At 46.9% G+C, this 26,688-nt stretch overlaps 1 protein-coding gene across 33 annotated transcripts in view; it reads right to left on the reverse strand.

Moving 5' to 3' along the window:
* LOC140426626 (uncharacterized) overlaps positions 1 to 26,688 on the reverse strand; it is a 196,692-nt gene that overhangs the window by 3,958 nt on the left and 166,046 nt on the right. For 32 of the 33 annotated variants that reach the window (XM_072511659.1, XM_072511638.1, XM_072511664.1 and 29 more), the window contains 3 exons: positions 13,118 to 13,207; positions 5,588 to 5,677; positions 4,962 to 4,991 (listed from right to left, as the gene is read on the reverse strand). The exons of the other annotated variant lie outside the window; for it this stretch is intronic. In XM_072511659.1, the coding sequence (XP_072367760.1) occupies positions 4,962 to 4,991; positions 5,588 to 5,677; positions 13,118 to 13,207 (210 nt within the window). The remainder of the gene's footprint in view (positions 1 to 4,961; positions 4,992 to 5,587; positions 5,678 to 13,117; positions 13,208 to 26,688) is intronic. 33 annotated transcript variants of the gene reach the window in all.

Raw genomic sequence — 26,688 nt, forward strand, 5'->3', positions numbered from 1 at the left:
TTCCACTTTCTTGCACACTCCCTGTATTTCTTGATTCCTTGAGAATCAAACATCTCTCAATATATTCAATAATGAGAATCCACAACCCTCTGTGGTAGAGAATTCCAAATATTCACAACCCATCCAGTGAAGTAATTTCTCTTCAGCTCAATCCTAAATGATCAAAAGCTTATCCTGAGGCTGCGTCACCCTAGCAGAGATTACCAAGCCAGAGGAAAAAAACTCAGTGTCTACCTTACCAAGCATCTTGTAGGTTATTCCTGTGCGCGCTATACCTGGATTGATGGGAAGTCAAGCATTCGGCCCATTGAGTGTGCACTGGCCCTTGGAAAGAGCACCTTACTCAGGACCACGCCTCCACCCTATCCCCATAACCCAGTAACCCCATCTAAATTTTGGGCACTAAGGGGCAATTTAACATGAGCAATTCACCTAACCTGCACATCTTTGGACTGCGGGAGGAAAACGGAGAACCTAGAGGAAACCCACGCAGACACGGGAGGAAGTAAAAACTGCACACAGTCACCTGAGGCCGGAATTGAACCCAGGTCACTGGAACTGTAAGGCAGCAGTGCTAACCACTGTGTCACCATGCCGCCCATCATTTGTTTTCAAATACTCCCATGGACTCGCCCCTCCTTATCTTTGTAATCTCCTCACAGTCCCAGAACTCTCCAAGGCTTCTGCATTCCTCTAATTCTGGACTCTTGAGCATCCCTGATTCTAATTGCTCCACCTTTGGTGGCTATGCCTCGAGAACATAAAAACTAGGAGCAAAGGTAGACCATACACTCCTTTGTGCCTTCTCCCCCGCTCAATATGATCATGGCTGATTTTCAACTTAAAACTCCAATTTCCCGCCTGCTCCCGTTATCCCTTAATTCCCTGACAGACTCAAAAATCGGTCCAGCTCAGGCATAAATATATTCAACAATAGAGCATGTACAAGCCTCTGGGTTGGACAATTCCAGAAATGTGAAGAAATGGGAGTGCTGAAATTTCTCATCTCAGTCCTGAGGCTGTGCACCCATATTCTTGGGCCGGGATTCTCCGCCGGCGTGATTCTCCGTTATGCCGGCGCCCGGGGTTTTTCCGACGGCGTGGGGCTGCCACACAATGGGAAACCCCGTTGACCGGCTGGCGTAACGGAGAATCCCGCCGGCCAGTCGGGGCAGAAATGTGGCGCGGCGGGGTGGAGAATCCCGCCCTTAATTCCTCAACCAAGGCATTCTCTACCTACCCTGCCAAACCCCTTCAGAATGTTTCAATGAGATCCCCGCTCAGTCTTCTAAATTCTAGAGAATATAGACCAGATTTAGAACATAGAACATACTGTGCAGAAGGAGGCCATTCGGCCCATCGGGGCTGCACCGACCCACTTAAGCACTCACTTCCACCCTATCCCCGTAACCCAATAACCCCTCCTAACCTTTTTGGACACTAAGGGCAATTTAGCATGGCCAATCCACCTAACCTGCACATCTTTGGACTGTGGGAGGAAACCGGAGTACCCGGAGGAAACCCACGCAGAAACGGGGAGAACATGCAGACTCCGCACAGACATTGACCCAGCCGGGAATCGAACCTGGGACCCTGGCGTTGTGAAGCCACAGTGCTATCCACTTGTGCTACTGTGCTGCCCTACTCAGCCTCTAATTATAGGATAACCCTCTTATCCAGGGAACCATTCCACTCAACCTTCACTGCATCACCTTCAACGCAAGAATATCCCTTCCCTAAAGATGGAGACCAAGGGCAGCCTCGTGGAGCAGTGGTTAGCACTGGTGCCTCACAGCATCGAGGTCCCAGGTTCGATCCCGGCTCTGGGTCACTGTCCGTGTGGAGTTTGCACATTCTCCCCGTCTTTGCGTGGGTTTCGCCCCCACAACCCAAAGATGTACAGGATAGGTGGATGGGCCACGCTAAATTGCCCTTAGTTGGAAAAAATGAATTGGGTACTCTAAATATATAAAAAAGAAAAAGATGATGACAGTGGGCGGGATTCTCCCATCCCGCGGCAGAGTGTCCAAGCCGTCGTAAACGCTATCGCGTTTTATGACGGCGTGAACGGGCCGCTCCCACGACTAACTCGGGCCCCTACAGGGGTCCAGCACAGCGCTGGAGGGGTTCCCGCCGCTCCAGCTGCAGATCCCAGTGCGAACTGTGCGCCGCGGGATCCACGCATGCGCAGTTGCGCCGGCGCCAACGAGGACATGGACAGTGGCACCGGCGCCAACGTGTGCATGCGCAGTGGCCTCCTTCAACGCCCCTAGGGCGGCGGGTAGGAAGGGAGGCCCCCAGCCACAGAGGCACGCCCGCCGATCGGTGGGCCCCGATCGTGGGCCAGGCCACATTGGAAGTGTGTTAATGCATGCGTAGCTAACAGGGCTATAAGGTAAACTGATAGATTTTTGTTGCAGAAAATGGGTAATTACAGGCCAGTTAGTAGGGAAGATGCTGGAATCTATCATCAAGGAAGAAATAGCGAGACATCTAGATGGAAATTGTCCCATTGGACAGATGCTGCATGGGTTCATAAAGGGCAGGTCGTGCCTAAATAATTTAGTGGAATTTTTTAAGGACATTACCAGTGAGTACACAACAGGGAGCCAATGGATGTGGTATGACTGGATATCCAGAAAGCTTTTGACAAGGTGCCACACAAAAGGTGTTAAGGATAAAGTGGTAGCAGGGATAGAGGATTGGTTAATTAAGGGAAAGCAAAGAGTGGGGATTAATGGGTGTTTCTCTGGTTGGCAATCAGTAGCTAGTGGTGTCCCTCAGAGATCAGTGTTGGGCCCACAATTGTTCACAATTTACATAGATGATTTGGAGTTGGGGACCAAGGGCAATGTGTCCAAGTTTGCAGACGACACTAAGATGAGAGGTAAAGCAAAAAGTGCAGAGGATACTGGAAGTCTGCAGAGGAATTTGGATAGTTTAAGTGAATGGCTAGAGTCTGGCAGATGGAATACAATGTTGACAAATGTTAGGTTATCCATTTTGGTAGGAATAACAGGAAAAGGGATTATTATTTAAATGATAACATATTAAAACATGCTGCTGTGCAGAGGGACCTGGGTGTCCTAGTGCATGAGTCGCATAAAGTTGGTTTATAGGTGTAACAGGTGATTAAGAAGGCGAATGGAGATTTGTCCTTCATTGCTAGAGGGATGGCGTTTAAGACTAGGGAGGATATGCTGCAACTGTATAAGGTGTTAGTGAGGCCACACCTGGAGTATTGTGTTCAGCTTTGGTCTCCTTACCTGATAAAGGACGTACTGGCGCTGGAGGGTGTGCAGAAGAGATTCACTAGGTTAATCCCAGAGTTGAGAAGGTTGGATTACAAGGAGAGGTTGAGTAGACTGGGGCTGTACTCGTTCCAATTTTGAAGGATGCGGGGGATCTTATAAAAACATGTAAAATTATGAAGGGAATAGATATGATAGATGCAAGGAGGTTGTTTCCACTGATGGGTGAAAGCAGAACTAGGGGGCATAGTCTCAAAATAAGGGGAACTAGTTTTAGAACTGAGTTTAGGAGGAACTTCTTCACCCAAAGGGTTGTGAATCTATGGAATTCCCTGCCCAGTGAAGCAGTAGAGGCTCCTTCATTAAATATTTTCAAGATAAAGATGCATAGTTTTTTGAAGAATAAAAGAATAAAGGGTTATGGTGTTCGGGCAGGAAAGTGGAGCTGAGTCCACAAAAGATTAGCCATAATCTCATTGAATGGCGGACCAGGCTCGAAGGGCCAGATGGCCTACTCCTGCTCCTAGTTCTTATGATATCTGATCACCTCTTAAACTTCTATATAAGCCATGTCTATTCAACCTGTCTTCATAATTTTAACACTTTTAACCCTTGTATGATTCCCATTAATCTGCCCTGCATCCATTTCAAGACCAAAATATAATTCCCACGGTGTGATGCCTCGAGCCAAATGCAATATTCTACATGGGGTCTGAACCACAGTTCTGTCCAACTGTATTATAACATCTATCCCTTTGTATTCTCACCTTTGAGACGGCAACATTCCATTGGCCCTTTTAATTATATTTTGCACCCGTCTTCTAATTGAATAATTTCTCTACTTGGATCCCTAAATCTGTGTTCGTCTACAGTTCGCAACTTCTCACTATTTAGAAAATACTCCGATCTGTTTCTCTCAATTCCAAAACACATGACCTCACACTTCCACACATTGAGCTGCATGTGCCACAGTTTTGTCTGTCCACAAGATTAGTCAGAGATGACCTACCATTTGCTACTTTGTACTCCCATCCATACTATTCACTGGCCCACCTAAATTAGTGTTGTCATCAAGCTGAGATGTATACTTCTCTATTGCTTCAACCAAGTCATTTATAAATATAGTGAGCATGAACATCTTGCTCGGTCTATCTCTCACCTCCTAAACTCATTTCCTATCCAAGCTAATAGGTTTCCACTAATCCCATGCTTTCTTATTTAAGTGACTCCCATTATTAATTTATCACTACAACTGAGCTTTCCCTATTTTTGTGCAAATTTCATGCTGGAAAATTGAACTATTTCCAATTCAGGCACCCAGCAAGCATACGCAGATCAGCAATAACATCAGTTATCAATTATATAAAATCTAACGCTTCCCCTGATCTGATCCTACAATATATCCAAACACTTCCGTCTCAGAGGGAGTTCTCACTAACACCACCAGTGCAGCAACCTCCTACCTTCCACATCAGTCATCCTGTCACCTCTCTCTAAGACAGGTAATTAATGCTGAATGAATGACAGATCTGCTTTAGGTACTTATGCCTATTAGGGCCTGGGATGGGATTAAGTTTTACCTAGAATTCTTACAGGTTGTAGAGTTTTTTTTAAGCCCAAAAGACAAAAACAAATACATTTATATTTTTAAAGTTTCACCACCCTCTATATTTTAAAGTTTGTTCTCCAATGGGTATCAGATCAATTTACCTTTTTGTATTGGTTGTTTGGTTCCATAATCTGCAGAAGAAGTGATGACAATTTTAGAACTAATAAAGAAATGAAACACAAAGGTTTACCTGAAAAATAACATGATACACATCAACCAATACTGTACTCTTTCCAGGATCTATTTCTTCAGCAGCAACATTTAAGGTTGCTTCGCACCTGATTCCTGATTTTAAAAAGGTAATACTCACCAAATTTACAGAGGTGTGGTCTTTCAACATTAATTGGTGCCACCTGGTGACACAACATTTACATTTTCCAGGTTTTCCAGCAGATTGCCCACTCATCAACAGTTTCTGTTCATTCTACAGGACAATGCTGAGGATTGGATGGTGTGGGGAGTTTGAGCACCAACTCAGTCCCCATCAATTCCAGCATCTAAGGAGATTGTTGCATATCTCCCATCTTCCTGGCATTAGGGTGCTCTGCGAAATGTCAGTGAGCAGTCTGTGCACTGAGGGAGGCCCATGCTCTGGCTACACTCCAGTAACATCAGACACTTGTGCACAGTGGTGCATTTTTCAACCCAATGTTTGAAAGAATGGGAAATCCAATCACTCCTCATGAAGGCAAAATTGTCACTCCCCAAACAGTTTGTTATAACTTACCTGCTACACTCGGCTTCATCAACCATCTACTTTGTTTCTCAGCAGTGTAGTTTTGTGTCTCCCTGTATTTCATGGGTTGGCGAATGTCAGCTATGGAATGGAAAAAAATAAGTGGGAAATTATTAGGGTGAAGCAAAACATGGACATTTAATGTATCTTCCCTCATATATTTAATATCAAGAATGATCTCTTCATTTGGCCTGTTTCTAATCTGGAATCTCACTCTCTATTCCTATTCAGGGACTGCCGGAAAGACTCCACTGGTTTCAGAAAAGCACTGAAGCGCAATATTCCTCTAGTATGGCCAGTTTTTGGCTTATCGGACGGGGAGTGTAACAAAGAGGCAGCAGCTTGACCGCGAGAATAGTCGAGGTGAGACACTGAAAAAGATGGCAGAGGCGTTGGCGCATCTAGGCGCCCAGTGGTCTACAGAGCAGCCCGTGAACTTTTTGAACAACAAGTTCCAGCAGCAGAGGAAAGAGGCCTCAGAGGACCTGGCTATGGTGGTGGAGCTGCTTAGGGCCGCTATCAAGAGAGTGGAGCAGAGGCTGGAGACAGAGGGCCTGGCACTTCAGAAGGTGGAATGTGTTGCTCTGGTCTTTGGCAGGGCGTGTACAGACGGTGAAAATGACAATACTGCTCAAGTTTCTGTGTGCATTTCAGAACCTCCTTATCTTTGTTCCTATGTCCTTTTTTAGAAACGTGAATGGGGTGATTTTGAGATTCATGTGGGCCGGTCAAGTCCCGCGGGTGAGGAGGGTGTTTTTGGAAAGGGATTGACAAAGGTGAGGAGGGGGTGGGGGGGGGCTGGGTCTGGAGGTGGGTGGAGGCGGCGGCATGTAAGGGGACCAGTTTTTAAAAATGTATTTTATTACAAACAAGTATAAACACGAACAGTAACAAATACAACAGCACATTGTACAAACTAGGTTGTTCAGTTTTCTCCATTTTATCCCTTACCCTCCCACCCCCTCGACGAACAATTCCTCAAACATTGTCATGGACAACCCCCACCGTGCCTCAAATCCCTCCTCTGACCCTTTCAACTCAAATTTGATCATATAGGTACCCCAACCAAGGCTGTCTCCCCCAGTGGCGTATCCGCCCTCCAATTCAACAAAATCCTCCGCCGGGCAATTAGAGAGGTGAAGGCCACAATACCAGCGCCTCTTCCCTCCACCAGTTCCGGCACCTCCAAGACCTTAAAAATCGCCACCATTGAGTTTGGCCTGACCTCTACCCCTATAATTTTGGATAACGTCCCAAACACCGCTTCCCAGTACCTTACAAGCTTCTCACATCCCCAGAACATGTGCACCTGGTTCGCAAGCCCGCGCCTGAACTTTTCACACACATCAGTTACCCCAGGAATAAACCCGCTCATCCATGCTCGGGTCATGTGCACTGTGCGCACAGTCTTAAACTGGATTAGGCTCATCCGCGTGCAGGAAGAAGTAGCATTTACCCTACGCATAGCCTCGCATCACAAACCCCAATCTATTTCTCCCCCCAGCTCCTCCTCCCACTTACACTTAATTATCATCACTTGCGCCCCCCTCCCTTGCTCCCCAGCAACCCGTATATATCTCCAATCCTATCCTTTCCGGACTCGTCTGTAATCAACAATTGCTGCAGCAGAGTATACCCTGGCAACTTGGGAAACGCGCTCCACACCTTTCTTATGAAGTCCCATACCTGCATTTACCTTAACCCATTCCCCTTTGGCAGCTCGAACCTGTCCCACAGCTCATCCACACCCCAAATTGCCCTTCCAGGTACAGGTCCCTCACTTTCTTCAGCCCCATTTCCCTCCGCCTCCTATACATCCCATCCATCACCCCCGGCTTAAACCTATGGTTCCCACACAATGGTGCCAACACCGATATCCCCTCCAATTTAAAGTGCCTCCACACCTTGACTGTCGAATGTACCACCGGGCTCTCTGTGTACTTCCCCAGGGTAAATGAAAGTTGAGCAATCATCATGACTCTCAGGCTGGATCTCCTGCAGGACTCCTCCTCCATCCTAACCCATTCTGCTCCTTCCTCCCCCCCGACCATCGCCTTACCTTCTCCAAGTTTACTGCCCAGTAATAATGCAGCAGGTTCGGGAGTGCCAACCCCCCTTTCTGTCTCTGCCTCTGTAGTAGGGCCCTTTTTACCTTCGGCACCTTCCCCGCCCATACAAACTCGAAGATTATTGCCTCCAATTTCAAAAAGAAAGCCTTCGAGAGAAAGACCGGGAGGGCCTGGAAAACAAACAAAACCTTGATAGCACATTCATTTTTACGACCTGCACCCTCCCTGCCAATGTCAGATGCAGTGTGTCCCATCTCTTGAAGTCCCCTTCAATCTCCTCCACCAACGTCGTCAAATTCCATTTGTGCATCATAGCCGATTCTCTTGTCACCCGAATTCCTAAATACCGAAACCCTTCCCTAGCCATCTTAAATGGTAGCACCCTTAAGTTGACCTTCAGCTCCGCCACATTTACCGGAAATATCTCTCTCTTCCCTACGTTCAACCTATACCCCGAGAAGGCCCCAAACCTTTCCAGTATTCCCATGATCCTAACCATACTCTCCAGCGGATCCGACACAAACAGGTCGCCCGGGTATAGCGATATCCGATGTTCTCTACTCCCCCTCACAATCCCCCGCCACTCCGCTGACCCCCTAAGGGCCATTGCCAAGGGTTCAATTGTTAGCGCAAATAATAACAGCGACAGTGGACATCTCTGTCTCATACCACTGTACAGCCCGAACCTTCGTGAGCTCGTTCCATTCGTGACTACACGTGCCACCGGAGCTGTATACAGCAAGCGCACCCACGGCACGAACTTCAGTCTAAATCCTAACCTACCCAAAATTTCAAGTAAATGCCCGGTTGGAGGCCTTCTCCGCTCGATGGAGACGACAACCTCCGGCACCTGCCCCCCCCCCCCCCCCCCCAACGGTGTCATTACCACATTCAATAGCCTCCTGATATTACTGGAGAGCTGACTGCCTTTTACAAAACCCATTTGGTCTTCCGCTACCACCCCTGGCACACATACCTCCATCATTCCTGCCACCAACTTAGCCAGCACCTTCATGTCAGTATTCAACAACAAAATGGGCCTATATGACCTACACTCCAACGGATCCTTCGCTTTTTTCCAGATTAATGTAATCGATGCCTGCGTTAATGTTTCTGGCAGCCCTCCCTTCTCCAATGCTTCATTAAGCATCCCGAACAAGCGGGGTGCCAATTCTGTTACAAACGTCTTCCAGAACTCCACCGGAAAACCATTAGGCCCGGTGCTTTCCTCGACTTCATTCCCCTAACACTATCAATCACCTCCCTCAGGCCCAATGGTTGCTCCAATGATTGCCTCCTTCTCTTCTTCCCACCTCGGGAACTCCAAGCCTTTGAGGAACCTTCCCATGTCCCATTCATTTCCACCTAGCGGCACCCTATATAACTTCTCTAGTTTCCCTGATCTCTTCATTAATCTCCCCCGGCTCTGATACTACCTCTCCCCTCTCCGTTATTACTTTTATAATTTCTCTGGATGCAGCCTGCCTCCTCAGCTGGTGTGCCAGCATACGGATTGCCTTCTCCCCATATTCATATTGCACCCCCTCTCCCTTAACTGCCCCACTGCCTTCCCCGTCATCAGCCTATCAAATTGTCCCTGCAACCTCTTTCTTTCCGCCAACAGCTCCTTTGTTGGGGGTCCCCGCATATCTCTTGTCGACCTCAACTATCTCCTCCAACAGCCCTCCATACTCCTCCCTCCATCTCCTATCTCTGTGGGCTTTAAATGAGATAATCTCTCCACGGACCACTGCCTTCAACGCCTCCCAAATGTGCCCGCCGACATCTTCCCATTCTGGTTAGTCTCCATATAATTGTTGACCTCACCTTCTCACAAAAACCTTTATCCGCTAAAAGACCACGTCTAACCTCCATCCCGATCTCTGCACCTGCCCCTCGCAGAGCCTCACATATATCCAATGCGGCGCATAATCGGATTTTACAATTCCCGCATAGTCCACTTCCACCACCCCCAATAGCATCACCTGGCTCACCACGAAGAAATCAATTCTCAAGCATGCTTTATGCACATGTGAGAAGGAGTACTCCCTCCTTCCCAGGTTTCTAAACCTCCATGAGTCAACCATTCCTATTCATTCCATAAACCCTCCCAGCTCCTTTGCCATCTTCAATCTTCCCATTGACTTGAGGCATGACCTCGGCTCCATCACACAATTGAAGTCTCCATCCATAATCAATTGGTGCATATCTAGATTCGGGATCACACCCAGCAAACCCCTGACAAACCCCACATCATCCCAGTTTGGCACATATACATTGACTAGCAACCCTTCCAGCACCCCACTCATTATTATTTATATACCTCCCACCCGGGTCCCGTACCTCCTTAGCTCTCACAAACCCCATTCTCTTATTCAGCAAAATGGTCACGCCCCCCCGCGCAAATTCAAGTCAAACCCTGCATGGAATACTTGTCCCACCCATTCCTTCCTCAGCCTAATCTGGTCCTTGACTCGGATGTGCAGCTCCTAAAAGATCACCTCCGCCTTCAAGCTCTTTGTGTGCAAAGGGATCTCTTAATTGGCCCATTTATCCCCAGAACATTCCACGTCACAAATCATATCGGGGGTTTATGCCTCCATTCTCCTCTATCATCCGCCATCGTCCCCTTCCAATTCAGCCTCACCAAATACCGTCCTATATGGGGCCCATCCAAGATGGCTCCCCTCTTCATCCATGACCATGCTTGATTATCACTTTGCAGCATTGCGATTCTCCCTCCCCTCTTGCTCCTCCTTTCGCCAAACATTTGTGCATCCTCACAATCACCGCCCGCAGCATCTCCCCCGTTTTTGGTCTTTGCCTTAAGGAGCTGTGTGCCCTATCCACTTCTGGGGCTTTATCTAACACTCCTTTGCTCCACCAGCCCAGCCACCATCTTCGTCACATATTTTGTGGCGCTCATCCCCTCCACGTCTTCTGGCAGCTCCACGATTCAAAGGTTCTGCCATCTGGACCTGATTTCGTGCTCCTCCACCTTCAGTGATTTACACAGATCCCCAGAGCTTCCACCTCCGCCTCCATGGATATGATCTGGTCGCTTTGATCAGAGACCACCGCCTCCATCTCTCGCAGCTTCACTCCTCGTGCCTCAATGCACTTTTCCACACAGTCCATTGACACTCGCTGAGGTGCTACTACACCCTCAATGGCCCTCAACCAGTCCTCTTGCATCTCTCTTCTCTGCTGCCGGAGTTCATCCCTGATAAAGGCCATTAGTCGCTCCATTTGAGCGTTTCCTGCTGGTGCTGACCATTCCCCTTCCGCCGCCATTTTTTAAATCTTTGCCGCACTGCAAGTTCCCTCCAATTTCTTTAGTCGGGTTTTGAGCCGATTTTTGACAGGTCCAGTAGCTAACTGGCATAACAATCTCGGTAGTACTCTACCCTCTGTTTACACCGCCCGCTAGCTTGGGAAAGCGGGCAGGATAATCAAAGACCCCTCCCACCCGGGTTATTCTCTCTTCAAATCTCTTCCTTTAGACAGGAGATAAGGGGGGCAGCACGGTGGCGCAGTGGTTAGCATTCCTGCCTCATGGCGCCGAGGTCCCAGGTTCGATCCCGGCTCTGGGTCACTGTCTGTGTGGGGTTTGTACATTCTCCCCATGTTTGTGTGGGTTTCACCCCCACAACCCAAAGATGTGCAGGTTAGGTGGGTTGGCCACGATAAATTGCCCCTGAATTGGAAAAAATGAATCGGGTATTCGAAATTTATTTTGAAAACAAAGACCAATCTGCAAAATTGGGATAACCTTCTCCTGTTCTTGGCAGGCAGGGTGCAGTCGATCAAGCTGTTAGGAGCGGGTACGGGACAGAGTGGGTGGGGAGATTTAGTAACTAAGGTTTACTGTTGTAAGGGAAAAGGTGGCTGGGGAGGGGACTCTTACTGTTTAATTGTCATTCTGTGTTTTTGTTGGTTTTGTATTAAAACTGTTTAAAAATGTTAATCAAAATATATATTTTTTTAAAAGCTGAAAGTTTTGCCACGATTTTTGTATCTGTTCCAGTGTCTGCCATTTTCTTTCCTAAATCTTTTCATGGGAGGGTCGAGAAGTTGATTACATCCTATATATGGACGGGCAAGACCTCGAGGATTCATAGGGCTTTCCTTCAAAGGGCTAGGCAGTCGGGGGGCCTGACGTTGCCGAACCTGCTATTCTATTACTGGGCAGCTAATGCAAAGAAGGTGTTGGGTTGGTGTGGTGATCAGTTGGTGGGTGCAGATAGAACAGAGGTCATATAGGGGTACTGAGGGCAGCACAGTGGCGCAGTGGTTAGCATTGCTGCATCACGGCACCGAGGTCCCAGGTTCGATCCCGGCTCTGGGTCACTGTCCGTGTGGAGTTTGCATATTCTCCCCGTGTTTGCGTGGATTTCACCTCCACAACCCAAAGATGTGCAAGGCCATGAGAAATTGCCCTTTAATTGGAAAAAATGAATTGGGTTCTCTAAATTTATTGAAAAAAATATAGGGGTTCTGGCCTAGGGATATTAGTGACGGCCTCGCTCCCATCTCACTGACAAAGCGTTCATCAAATCCAGTGGTGGTTTCCATTTTGAAGATGTGGAGGCAATTTCAATAACATTTTATATTAGGGTTAGTGTCAAAGCTGGCTCCCATTTGTGCCAATCATCTGTTTGAGCCTGCGAGATTGAATGCCATGTTTGTGGGGGGAGGGGCTGGAGAGAGTGGGGGATTTGTTCCTGGGGGGGGGGGGGGGCGGTTTGCCAGTCTAGACGAATTGATGGAAAGGTTTGGGCTCTTGAGGTTCGGATTTATTTAGCTATCCTCAAGTTCACAACTTTGCGAAAGGGATTTTTCCCCCCCAAAAAAATAGAACTGAGAAAGATATAAAAGACAAAGGTTTGCCTGAAAAATAACACACATCCTCAAACCTACCCGAACAATGTAGTGTACACTACAAGTGTACACTTGTAGTGAATAACATTTCTATTTCCTCAGCAACCACCTTTAAGGTTTCTTTGCACCTGATTCTAGAAAGATTATATTCACCAAATTTACAGAGGTGTGGTCTCTAAACATTGAATGATGCCACCTTATAACATACCATTTACATTTTCCAGGTTTTCCAGCAGATTGCCCACTCATCAACAGCTTCTGTTCATTCTACAGGACAATACTGAGGATTGGATGGTGTGGGGAGTTTGAGCACCAACTCAGTCCCTATCAATTCCGGCACCTAAGGAGATTGTTGCACATCTCCCCTTCTTCCTGGCATTAGGGTGCTCTGCGAAATGTCAGTGAGCAGTCTGTGCACTGAGGGAGGCCCATGCTCTGGCTACACTCCAGTAACATCAGACACTTGTGCACAGTGGTGCATCTTTCAACCCAATGTTTGAAAGAATGAGAAATCCAATCACTCCTCATGAAGGCAAAATTGTCACTCCCCAAACAGTTTGTCATAACTTACCTGCTACACTCGGCTTCATGAACCATCTACTTTGTTTCTCAGCAGTGTAGTTTTGTGTCTCCCTGTATTTCATGGGTTGGCGAATGTCAGCTATGGATTGGAAAAAAATAAGTGGGAAATTATTAGGGTGAAGCAAAACATGGACATTTAATGTATCTTCCCTCATATATTTAATATCAAGAATGATCTCTTCATTTCGCAAGTTTCTAATCTTGAATCTCACTCCTTGCTCCTATTCGGGGACTGCAGGAAAGACTTGTAACCATTCTAATACAGTGCAGTGTAGTAATATGGACCGCCCCTAGTTTCAGAAAAGCTAAAGTACAGAAAAGTCACTCCATGCAGATGACACAAAATATATCTTCAGTCAATGAAGTAATTTTGCTTCAATTTAGTTCAATTGATAATTTGCATTACTGCAAACCTGGACTCCCCAGTGGAGTAATATTTTAATGCTAAACAAAAATAGTCGAGCGTTCCTTTGCTATTTCCAAGACTAGAATATGCTGAGATTAGCTGGCATATTTCCAGTTTAATGCTTTGCTTCCCACACTTTAAATCACTAATTGGTCTTCATTTTTCGCCAACTAATGCATGAAATTTCCACGTTTGTTTTGAATAAAAAGGCCAGAATGCTTATTTCTTTATAGTAACCCAGGTCATTAAAACTGAATGTAAAACGTTTTCCAACTGTTCATGGAGATGTTGCCTTTTCACTGGGCATGTTTTGACCTTCCAGTGCCTCAATCAAATTGGATCACTTTACAATTGAGTCTTGATAGCAGATGTCATGTTTTAAAAAACCCAAATGGCGCACCATAGTCCTAACCTGCATGTGCAAGATACATACAGTTGCATACACTGTAGAGATGACAACATAGTGTTCAGCAACCAGAATAATTTTGCTCTTCAGTAAACCTCGGGAACAGTAGCTAACCTAGAGACCCAACAATGCAGAAGGAGCAGATTTGGCCCATCGAGTCTGCACCGACCCTCTGAGAGCATACCCCACTCCCCTGCCCTATCCCTGTAACCCCACCTTACCGACATAAACATCTTTGGACACAAAGGAGCAATTGAGTATGGCTAGCCTACCTCACCTACACATGTTTAGACTGTGGGAGGAAACCGGAGCACTCAGAGGAAACTCACACAGACATGAGGAGAATGTGCAAGCTCCACACAGACAGTCACCCAAGGCCAGATTTGAACCCGGTCCCTGGTGCTGTGAGGCAGCAGCGCGATCATGTACCATCATGCCGCCCCTCTTTCTGGCCATTTTTTCACTGAGATCCACTGACACAGCTGAGATCTGGTCTTTGTGGCTTAGCTACTCATTGTACCAATTTATTGGGTCATCAAGATAATCACAAAATAGGTACAGCAGAAGAAGAGGCTATTTGGCCTGTTGTGTCTATGTTGGCTCTCTGCAAGAGCAACTCATCTAATCCCAAATTCATACCCTTTCCCTGGAGCCTTGCAAATGTTCAGGTTCTTCTTCAATTCCCTTTTGAAAGCACAATTCAATCTGTCTCTTCCACACTCTAAGTCAATTCCTTCCAGATTCTGCATACAAGAGTTATTCTTCAGTTTGTTCTTTTGCTAATAACTTTAAATTACAGTCTTCAGATCCTCAACCCTTCGCCAATGGGAATAGTTTTCTCGACCTACTTTGTCTGGATAGAAGTTTTCAAACTATATATCAATAATAATAATCTTTATTATTGTCACACTTACATTAACACAGCAATGACGTTACTGTGAAAATCTCCTAGTCGCACACTCCGGTGCCTGTTTGGGTACACTGAGGGAGAATTCAGAGTGCCAATTCACCTAACAAGCAAGTCTTTTGAGACTTGTGGGAGGAAACTGGAGTGCCCAGGGGGTCCATCTAATTTCCCATCAAACTCTTGAAGGAAAACAACCCAGTTTCTCCAATTGGCAGCTAAACGTTCCAGGATTTAGATGTTTCAGGCGGGATAGAGGGGGATGTAAAAGGGGTGGCGGAGTTGCACTACTGGTTAGGGAGGATATCACAGCTGTACTACGGGAGGACACCTCAGAGGGCTGTGAGGCTATATGGGTAGAGATCAGGAATAAGGGTGCAGTCACAATGTTGGGGGTTTACTACAGGCCTCCCAACAGCCAGCGGGAGATAGAGGAGCAGATAGGTAGACAGATTTTGGAAAAGAGTAAAAACAACAGGGTTGTGGTGATGGGAGACTTCAACTTCCCCACTTAGTGCCAGGGGCTTAGACGGGGCAGAGTTTGTAAGGAGCATCCAGGAGGGCTTCTTAAAACAATATGTAGACAGTCCAACTAGGGAAGGGGCGGTACTGGACCTGTAATTGGGGAATGAGCCCGGCCAGGTGGTAGAAGTTACACTAGGGGAGTATTTCGGGAACAGTGACCACAATTCAGTAAGTTTTAAAGTGCTGGTGGACAAGGATAAGAGTGGTCCTAGGATGAATGTGCTAAATTGGGGGAAGTCTAATTATAACAATATTAGGCGGGAACTGAAGAACATAGATTGGGGGCGGATGTTTGAGGGCAAATCAACATCTGACATGTGGGAGGCTTTCAAGTGTCAGTTGAAAGGAATTCAGGGCCGGCATGTTCCTGTGAGGAAGAAGGATAAATACGGCAAAGTTCGGGAACCTTGGATAACGAGAGATATTGTAGGCCTCGTCAAAAAGAAATAGGAGGCATTTGTCAGGGCTAAAAGGCTGGGAACAGACGAAGCCTGTGTGGAAAATAAGGAAAGTAGGAAGGAACTTAAGCAAGGAGTCAGGAGGGCTAGAAGGGGTCACGAAAAGTCATTGGCAAATAGGGTTAAGGAAAATCCCAAGGCTTTGTACACGTACATAAAAAGCAAGTGTATAGCCAGGGAAAGAGTTGGCCCACTGAAGGATAGGCAAGGGAATCTATGTGTGGAGCCAGAGGAAATGGGCGAGGTACTAAATGAATAATGTTGGGCGTCTTAAAAAATATTAAGGTTGATAAGTCCCCAGGGCCTGATGGGATCTACCCCAGAATATTGAAGGAGGCTGGAGAGGAAATTGCTGAGGCCTTGACAGAAATCTTTGGATCCTCACTGTCTTCAGGTGATGTCCCGGAGGACTGGAGAATAGCCAATGTTGTTCCTCTGTTTAAGAAGGGTAGCAAGGATAATCCAGGGAACTACAGGCCGGTGAGCCTTACTTCAGTGGTAGGGAAATTACTGGAGAGAATTCTTCGAGATAGGATCTACTCCCATTTGGAAGCAAATGGACGTATTAGTGAGAGGCAGCATGGCTTTGTGAAGGGGAGGTCGTGTCTCACTAACTTGATAGAGTTTTTCGAGGAGGTCACAAAGATGATTGATGCAGGTAGGGCAGTGGATGTTGTCTATATGGACTTCAGTAAGGCCTTTGACAAGGTCCCTCATGGTAGACTAGTACAAAAGGTGAAGTCACACGGGATATGGGGTGAGCTGGCAAGGTGGATACAGAACTGGCTAGGTCATAGAAGACAGAGAGTAGCAATGGAAGGATGCTTTTCTAATTGGAGGGCTGTGACCAGTGGTGTTCCACAGGGATCAGTGCTGGGACCTTTGCTGTTTGTAGTATATATATCAATGATTTGGAGGAAAATGTAACTGGTCTGATTAGTAAGTTTGCAGACGACACAAAGGTTGGTAGAATTGCGGATAGCGATGAGGACTGTCAGAGGATACAGCAGGATTTAGATTGTTTGGAGACTTGGGCGGAGAGATGGCAGATGGAGTTTAATCCGGACAAATGTGAGGTAATGTATTTTGGAAGGTCTAATGCAGGTAGGGAATATACAGTGAATGGTAGAACCCTCAAGAATATTGAAAGAGAGATCTAGGAGTACAGGTCCACAGGTCACTGAAAGGGGCAACGCATGTGGAGAAGGTAGTCAAGAAGGCATACGGCATGCTTGCCTTCATTGGCCGGGGCATTGAGTATAAGAATTGGCAAGTCATGTTGCAGCTGTATAGAACCTTAGCTAGGCCACACTTGGAGTATAGTGTTCAATTCTGGTCACCACACTACCAGAAGGATGTGGAGGTTTTAGAGAGGGTGCAGAAGAGATTTACCAGAATGTTGCCTGGTATGGAGGGCATTAGCTATGAGGAGCGGTTGAATAAACTCGGTTTGTTCTCACTGGAACGACGGAGGTTGAGGGGCGACCTGATACAGGTCTACAAAATTATGAGGGGCATAGACAGAGTGGATAGTCAGAGGCTTTTCCCCAGGGTAGAGAGTCAATTACTAGGGGGCATAGGTTTAAGGTGAGCGGGGCAAGGTTTAGAGTAGATGTACGAGGCAAGTTTTTTTTACACAGAGGGTAGTGGGTGCCTGGAACTCGCTACCGGAGGAGGTGGTGGAAGCAGGGACGATAGTGACATTTAAGGGGCATCTTGACAAATACATGAATAGGATGGGAATAGAGGGATATGGACCCAGGAAGTGTAGAAGATTGTAGTTTAGTCGGGCAGCATGGTCGGCACGGGCTTGGAGGGCCGAAGGGCCTGTTCCTGTGCTGTACATTTCTTTGTTCTTTGTACCTACAAAACTGAAATTCCTTATCCCTGGAAGCTTTCTTTTAAATCTTTTCTTCACCGCCTCTAAAGCCTTCACACCTTCCTAAAATGCAATGTGCAGAATTGAACACAATACTCCAGTTGAGATCAAACAGTATTTTATTTATTTATTTTTAAAAAAAATTTAGAGTACCCAATTCATTTTTTCCAATTAAGGGGCAATTTAGCGTGGCCAATCCACCTACCCTGCACATCTTTGGGTTGTGGGGGCGAAACCCACGCAATCACAGGAAGAATGTGCAAACTCCACACGGACCAAACAGTATTTTATTAAGGCTCATAATAACAAATTTACTTTTGTACCCTATGCCCCTATTTATAAAGTTCACAATCCTTATGCCTTTTTAACCAATTTCTCAACCTGCACTACCACCTTTAACCAATTATGTACATATAACCCCCACAACTCTCGGCTCTTGAAGCCCCTTAAAAATTGTCTCCTGGATCTTACATTGCCTCTCCTAATACTTGCTACTATAAGCTATCATTTCACACTTCTCTATATTAAATTTGATCTGCTAGATTATTCCACCAGCCTATATCTTTTTAATGTCTATCAATATCTTCCTACTTTTATGACATCTGCAAATTCTGAAATTTGGACCTGGTACACCCAAGTCTTGATCATCAATATACACCGATCACTGGTGGCGGGATTCTCTCTTCCCGCCGATTGTGAATTGGATTTCCCATTGAAGCCTGCCTTTACTGTAGCCATCTAAGATGGCCACCTGCAAAGGACCATGGGAATTATGGCCAACCCAGGACTCTGACAGATACAATGTGTATCTGAAACACAGGTAACCCCCACTTTAATGGACCATTTTCCCAGGACAATAAAACTCCAATCAAGCAACTGGTACAGCCACAGACTGATCGGCGCCACTCCCTTTACTCAGAAAGCCCAACTGCCAAGGTCAATGACCGCTAAGGACCCGCCCAGCCCCTTTATTGGCTGAAATTGAAGACAGTGATCAGAGCCCTGTTGAACTATTGGGTCAAAGGTTAAAGACCGCCCCAAAGAGCGTGAAATCCTAGAGGGACAAAAGAGGACACAGCCATGTGTTCTGTCTCTTTTGGATCCGGCCTGTGCCAACCCAATTGCAGCAGGAACAGCCAGCCAAGTTCAAGACCAGCAATTGCTACCTGACGGATGAGCCCAGCAGAGATAGAGCCACTTTCTTCGAACCAGCCAAGTGAAATCCAGATAAAGGCCTTATCCATTTGCACAGTGCTGGTCGCCATAAAGTTAAGTATAGGTTATTGTAGCTGATAGGTGTAGTTTAACGCGTATTAGATAACTCCGGTGTATGTAAATAAACCATCTTTTGAACTAACTAACTGGTTGTGTGGTCATTTGATCGATATAAGGGAAGCCTTGTGGTTCACCAACATTATTAATAGAGCAACATAATTGGCAACACTGGTAGGATTCAATTAGAAGTGACTTTGTCACTCCGAGAGAACCCACAAACTTTGAATCCAATTGCGAGAAAGAGAAAGAATCACAAGTGCAAGTCCCATATCGACCAAATAACTGAATTTCGGAAGTGTGTACTAACCCGCATGCGTACCTAACAGGAAGAGTAAGGTAAACTCGTTAGAATTGTGTACAACTATCAAGGGATTGTGAGCCGGAAGATAGCTTAGGCCATACCCGATGTTCAAATCGCCGCCTTATTCCCCTGTCCCAAATTAAAAGTAGAGAAAGAGATAAGAGAAGTAATGGCCACTAAAGCAATGGAAAAATTGATGAATCCACAGGAACCCGAGGTCGCAGCGACCAACAGAGCAGAGCAATGCCCCATATAGGAGGAAGAGTTAAGGAAATACTTAAAGGGGAAAGGATGGCTCCTTTGGTCAAATTTTTGCGCTAATGATGAGTCAGGTCCAAGAAAGATAGGACAAACTTGGTGGGAGAACCTAAGCGAAGTCCACAAGAAAAATGGAGGGAATGTCAGAAAGCCAATGGCAATAGTGTCCTGTTTGGCACAGTAGCGAGGCCCAGGGGAGGTCGTGAAGACGCTCCGTAGGCAGTTAATTGAGAAGGAAAAAAAGAACGAGGGAAACAGTAACAAAAGCGAAAAGATAATTGAGCAACTCCGGGAAAAGTTAGCAGCTAAGGGTAAGGAAATGGCCGATGTTAAATGTGCACATCAATCTTGTCTAGTTCACCTTAGTAGCTTCCAGACCCAGTACGATAAAGCCTACCAAGATACACAGCGCACAGTCCTGGTAAGAGAAGAAACAGAACAGGTCGCCCAGCTAACTACCAAATGCGCAGATTTAAAAGCAGCTTTGAGAGCGCTCCACAGCTTCACTAAGGAACAGAGGCAGAGTACCGTTGACCATGCTAAATGCTGACAGAAGATAGAAAAGTTACAGTCGCTACTCTCAGTACAGAATGGCTTCAGGTACACTTTCGTAAAGCAGCCCCACTCTCGGGGCACTTAAAAAGAACGCCCCATGGGAATGGCTTCCGCAGCACACAGATGCCATTGATAATTTAAAACACGCTCTAAGCACAGCCCCCGCTTTACAAGTTCCAGTCCCTGACTTGCCCTATGCCATAGAAGGAGCAACCACCAACCAAGCCAACAGTGCTCCTGCAACAACGACACGATCACTTAGGACCCGTAGCCTTTGCCTCAAGAGTATTAGACCCCATAGAGCAAGGATTCTCAGACTGCAAATGGCACTTACTTGCAGTCTTTTGGGCAGTACAGTACTTTGTGTACATCACAGCCCTTAACCCAGTAACGATCTTGATCGTGCACCCCCCCCCCACGCATCTATTACTAGACGGTAGATTAAAGGACGGTTCAGTCAGCCAAATCAGAGCAGCTCGCTGGACACGACTGGTACAAGGCAGGGACATTACGGTAAAACGCACCAAGACGCACACATTTCTGGCCGATAATCTCCAATATGCAGGGACCCCACGAGTGCCAGATCATAGCATCCCAACACCACACTGGACCCTTTATCCCAAAGTCACTACATCCACGAGCAGGCAGTAAGACACAGGATTTCCAAACCACAGGGGGTACTTTAAAAATTTATGTAGATGGTTCCTCCACAATCGAAAATGGAGTTAGAATTACTGGTTGTGGAATTTATGTGGAAGACGCGCAGGGACACCCACTAGAAGAGATCTCTTTAAAATTGCCTGGCCACCTAGGTTCACAAGCAGCAGAACTCGCAGCCGTAGCCTATGTAATTCAGCACCCCGACTCTTTTCCAACCCCCGCAAACATACACTCGGACAGCCTGTATGTATGCAACAGCTTAACAGAATTGCTGCCCCTGTGGGAGTCTCGAGGTTTTGTTTCAGCCGATGGAAAACGCCTACACTCTGCCCCGTTGTTAAAGCACATTCCCAAGACAGCCTCAGATCGCACATACAGTATTATTAAAGTAAGAAGCCATCGTCGCTCCTCCCCACCCGGTAATGTAAAGGCAGACGCCTTAGCCAAAGCAGGATCACTCCATGGTCACTTCTGGTAGCCACTCGAAAGCGAACTGATACACTCAGTCCAGGTTTCCCAGACCAATATTGAGGATCTATCTCAAGTCCAAAAAGCAGACGACACCCTCAAACAGGTTTTAGACGGCAACTTCCCAGCCCCCTATGATAAATGGAAGGACCACTGACTGTACAGGACGGCATAGTTTTAAAAAACGGAATTTATGTGGTCCGACCACAGTAACTTGCCCTCCACTCCCACCGCCCCTACACCTCACGACAAAAAAGCCCCTCTTTGGCACCGTGACAACTCTTGCAGACTAGTAAAACTTGACGATTCAGACCATCCGATGGCCCACGCAGCCAAGGCACAGAAACGGCAGACACGAGTCTGGCAACTGGGAGATGGTGATGATTCAGACACTGACTCTCGTTTTGGTAATGCTTTTACAACACTGTTTGGTACAGAACCCTGAGGTGTCCAGATGATGAGAAAGAGACACTGCCTCAGTATTAAGGTGTCCAAGTTCTGATGGAGCCTGCCCGCCTTTTTCCTTCTTCTTTTTTCTACTACATGGTTTTAATTCATGTCGCCCAACACATAATTACTCTCCTGATTCGAGGGTACGATACCCAATGTCAGTAAAAGGCACATGTTTGTCGAGAAACAGATCACTGTTCTCCCAGTCTTTATGACAAGTTTCCACACGACTACAAACTCTTACCATCCACTTAGGTCATCCAGGTAGGGAGTAACGGCACTAATCCCCACCCTACCTGAGGACCCCAAATTCATCCGGTCAGTTAAGCTCGGGTAGTGGAGTAACGGCACTAACCCCCGCCCTACCCGGGGATTCCACCCATTCTTATCCTGCAGCGGCCCACACGCACCTCATGTTCCCGTCACTTCCTACGCTCTGGAATGGTTCTCTCCATTCTGCACTGTCTTTGGCAGGCCTTAATTTCACCCTCTCTATTCTCCCTTTGGTTGTGGTATAAAGAATGCAATTTGCCACGTTCCGTACGCTCATGCCTTCTTTCTTTTACCTTCCACGACCTCCTGGTCGCTCCCCACCTGCTATTTACCCATATGACACAATTGGTTGCTAATCACTGCTGCTATACACGCTGCGACACGCGAACTACCTCTGAACCCTGGGACAAAACTCTATAAAACTGGTTGCCCTGAAATTCGGCTGGTTACGATAAGCCTCAACCACCACTGGTTGCAAGTAAAGAAAAGACTGGTCGAAGAAATTGTCCGCCCACTCCCCACATCAACCACAAGCTGCGAGAGTCTCTGTACTTTAAAAATTTGCATTTCTTGTCTCTCCAAAATGGTATTTAAAAAAAAAAAAAAAAATGAGGGCGTCACACATGGTGACAATCATAACGGGTAATTGGAGTAAGGAGAGAAAGACAAATAAAACGAGATATTAACCGAAGATAATAACAGATACTATGCTTGCACCCCCAGGATTACACAGAAAACAGACAACACAGGATGAAGCAAGGACTGCTGACATGCGTTTGGCTCAACGCTGGACTGCTGCAACTGCGCGCGCAACGGACTGTTTTAACAAACCCCACACCACCCCGAACACTACCACACCACAGGCCACCACCAGCCCGGACACTACACCACACAGAAAGACAGACATCGAAACCCCCACTTGATGCGAAAACATTGCCAAATGGAATACCCTTTCATACATAGTAGAGGCCCTTCTAGTAATTGCAATCATCTGCAGTGTCATTCAGACACTCCGACTCCGTAAATGGCGAGCCAAAGCCTCCCGCTCCCCGATATAACAGTCCGAGCCCCCTTCTTTGGAATTCAACAAAATTAAATGCATGTACCAATCGCTGCTAAGAATAAACCATGTACCTCTTTAACTTTATTAGGATTAAGTAGAAATGTGATGCTGCTGTTTTAAATTTTGTACTGTATATAAGTTCTTTGATATTCACCAGCAGCATGAGAGTAGCTTAGATGGTGTTAGCTAGAGATCAACTGTGCGGATAAATTAAATGTTTTATAATAACCTGACTTAGAGTGACCATTAGAGATTAATTAATTTATGGATGTATTAATGGAATATTAGGTAAATGTCCCAAACCATAAGATAGAGTAGAGTAGAACCTGGCCTTGACCAAGGGTGACCGGGCCACCAAGGATGAACAGGGATCAATAGTGTGATCCACTACGCTTCGCGTTCAGGATCAAGAGGACGGAATGTAGCCATCTAAGATGGCCACCTGCAAAGGACCATAGGAATTATGGCCAACCCAGGACTCAGACAGATACAGAGTCTATGTATATTTGAAACACAGGTAACCAGACCTGATCTAAACCCCCCCCCCGCTCGTTTACACTTCAATGGCCCATTTTCCCAGGACAATAGAACTCCAATCAAGCAACCGGTACAGCCACAGACTGATCGGCGCCACTCCCTTTACTCAGAAAGCCCAACTGCCAAGGTCAATGACCGGTAAGGACCCACCCAGCTACCAAGGCACCCGCCCCTTTATTGGCCGAAATCGAAGACAGTGATCAGAGCCCTGTCGAACTATTGGGTCCAAGTTTAAGGAACGCCCCAAAGAGCGCGCAATCCCAGAGGGATAAAAGAGGACAAAGCCATGTGTTCTGTCTCTTTTGGATCTGGCCTGTGCCAAACCAATTGCAGCAGGAACAGCCAGCCAAGTTCAACAACGATCGCTACCCGACAGTTGAGCCCAGCAGAGACAGAGCCACTTTCTTCGAACCAGCCAAGTGAAATCCAGATAAAGGCCTTATCCATTTGCACAGTGCCGGTCGCCCTGAAGTTAAGTATAGGTTATTGTAGCTGATAGGTGTAGTTTAACTCGTAGTAGATATTGGGGGCGATTCTCCGATATGGAGCCCAAGCGTTCGCGCCGTCGTGAACGCCGTTGCATTTCACCACGGCGTGAACCGGGCCCAGGTACGACCGATTCTGGCCTCCACAGGGGGCCAGCACGGCGTTGGAGCGGTTCACGCCGCTCCAGCCTCCTTTTACGGTGCCAAACGGGCGCCGCGCCAACCCGTGCATGCGCAGTTGGGCCGCGCCAACCTGCGCATGCGCGGGGGACTTCTTTAGCATGCCAGCCCCAACTCAACAGGGCTTCGGTGTTCAGGGGCAGGTGCGCCAGAAAGTAGGCCTGGGGGGGGGGGGTGGGGGGGGGGGGGGGGGTGGGAGAGGCCGGTCCGCCGATCGGCGGGCCCCGATCGCGGGCCAGACCCCATCGGAGCCCCCGCCGAAGGAGCCCCTCCCCCCCCCCCCACAGGCCACCCCCGACCATTCCCGCAGAATTCCCGCCGGCAGCGACCAGGGTTGAACGTCGTATCGACGCGGCCGCTCGGCCCATCCGGGCCGAAGAATCGGCGAAGAATCGGCGGCCCCGCCGATTCCAGTGGCCCGCGGCCAGCGCCGCGCCAAACGTGCCGGCACAAATGACGCCGATTCTCCGCACCTTGGAGAATCGCGCGCCATCGTCGGGGCATCATGGTGCAGTTGCGGCGATTCTCCGGCCCGGTGCATGAGTTTGCATGTCGACATAACTCTTGTGTATGTAAATAAACCATCTTTTGAACTAACTGGTTGTGTGGTCATTCGATTGACACAAGGGAAAGGCTTGTGGTTCACCAACATTATTAATAGCGCAACAACACTGCCAGAAAACTCACGAGCAAGGGTGCACTAGCAACGGGAAAAGAGAATCTCAACAGCCAGAGAATTCCAACGTATGCCTCCTTGTTCTGCACACTTTCAACAGAAGAAATAGTAACTCATTCCATATTACTAAATCCATTAATCATCTAATACACCACAATCAGATCACCCCTTAAATGTCTATATTCAAGAGAATATAAGCCATGTCTGTTCAACATGTCTTCATAATTTAACACTTGTAACCTTGGTATGATTCCCATTAATCTGCCATGCACCCATTCAAGAATAGAATATAATTCCCACAGTGATGCCTCGAGCCAAATGCAATATTCTACATGGGGTCTGAACCACAGTTCTGTCCAACTGTATTATAACATCTATCCCTTTGTATTCTCACCTTTGAGACGGCAACATTCCATTGGCCCTTTTAATTATATTTTGCACCCGTCTTCTAATTGAATAATTTCTCTACTTGGATCCCTAAATCTGTGTTCGTCCACAGTTCCCAACTTCTCACTATTTAGAAAATACTCCGATCTGTTTCTCTCAATTCCAAAACACATGACCTCACACTTCCACACATTGAGCTGCATGTGCCACAGTTTTGTCTGTCCACAAGATTAGTCAGAGATGACCTACCATTTGCTACTTTGTACTCCCATCCATACTATTCACTGGCCCACCTAAATTAGTGTTGTCATCAAGCTGAGATGTATACTTCTCTATTGCTTCAACCAAGTCATTTATAAATATAGTGAAAACTTGAGGCCCCAGAACATTTATTGTGTGTGTGTGAGGAGGGGGGGGGGGGGGGTACCATTATTCACTTCCTGCAAATTTGGGTACACACATAATAACCCTACTCTGTCTATTCACCACCTCTTAAATCTATTTCCCATCCTAGCCAATAGGCTTCCACTAATTCCATGCATTCTTATTTTTGTCAACAGTTTCTTATGTGTCTCCCTTTATTAATTTATCAATGCAGCTGGAGTTTTCTCTATGTTTGTGCAAATTTCATGCTGGATAATAGAACTTTTGCCATTTCGGGCACCAAGCAAGCATGCCCAGGTCAGCAATAATATCAGTTACCAATTACATAAACTTCCCCCAATCTGTTCCTACAATATATCCAAGCACTTCAATCTCAGGGAGTTCTCCCCAACAGCACCTGTGCACCAACTTACTACCTACCACACCAGTCATCCTCGCCACCTCTCTAAAACAGTGTTGAATGAAGGACAGATCTTCCCTTTTGTATTCATGTCTACTAGGACTTGGAATGGGATTAAGTTTAGAAACATAGAAAATAGGAGCAGGAGGAGGCCATTCGGCCCTGCTCCGCCATTCATTGTGATCATTGCGGATCATCCAACTCAATAGCCTAAACCCACTTTCCCCCCCAGACCCATAGATCCCAATTTGCCCGAAGTGCTACATCTAACTGCTTCTTGAAAACATGCAATGTTTTGGCCTCAACTACTTCCTGAGATAACGAATTCCACAGGCCAACCAACTCGCTGGGTGAAGAAACTTCTCCTCATTGTTGCGCTCTATTGGGCACTGCACTCTAATGTGCAGTTTTCCGAGGTACCAAGACATTCCAGTAGATTTGCCAGGCATGATTTCTCCTTCATAAACCATGCCGACTCTGTCCGATCCTGCCACAATTATCTAAGTGCTCTGCTACAAAATCTTTGATAATGGATTCTAGGGCAGCACGGTGGCGCAGTGGGTTAGCCCTGTTGCCTCACGGCACCGAGGTCCCAGGTTCGATCCCGGCTCTGGGTCACTGTTGATGTGG

Source organism: Scyliorhinus torazame, chromosome 7 (assembly GCF_047496885.1).
Source record: "Scyliorhinus torazame isolate Kashiwa2021f chromosome 7, sScyTor2.1, whole genome shotgun sequence".
Classification (NCBI taxonomy): Eukaryota; Metazoa; Chordata; class Chondrichthyes; order Carcharhiniformes; family Scyliorhinidae; genus Scyliorhinus; species Scyliorhinus torazame.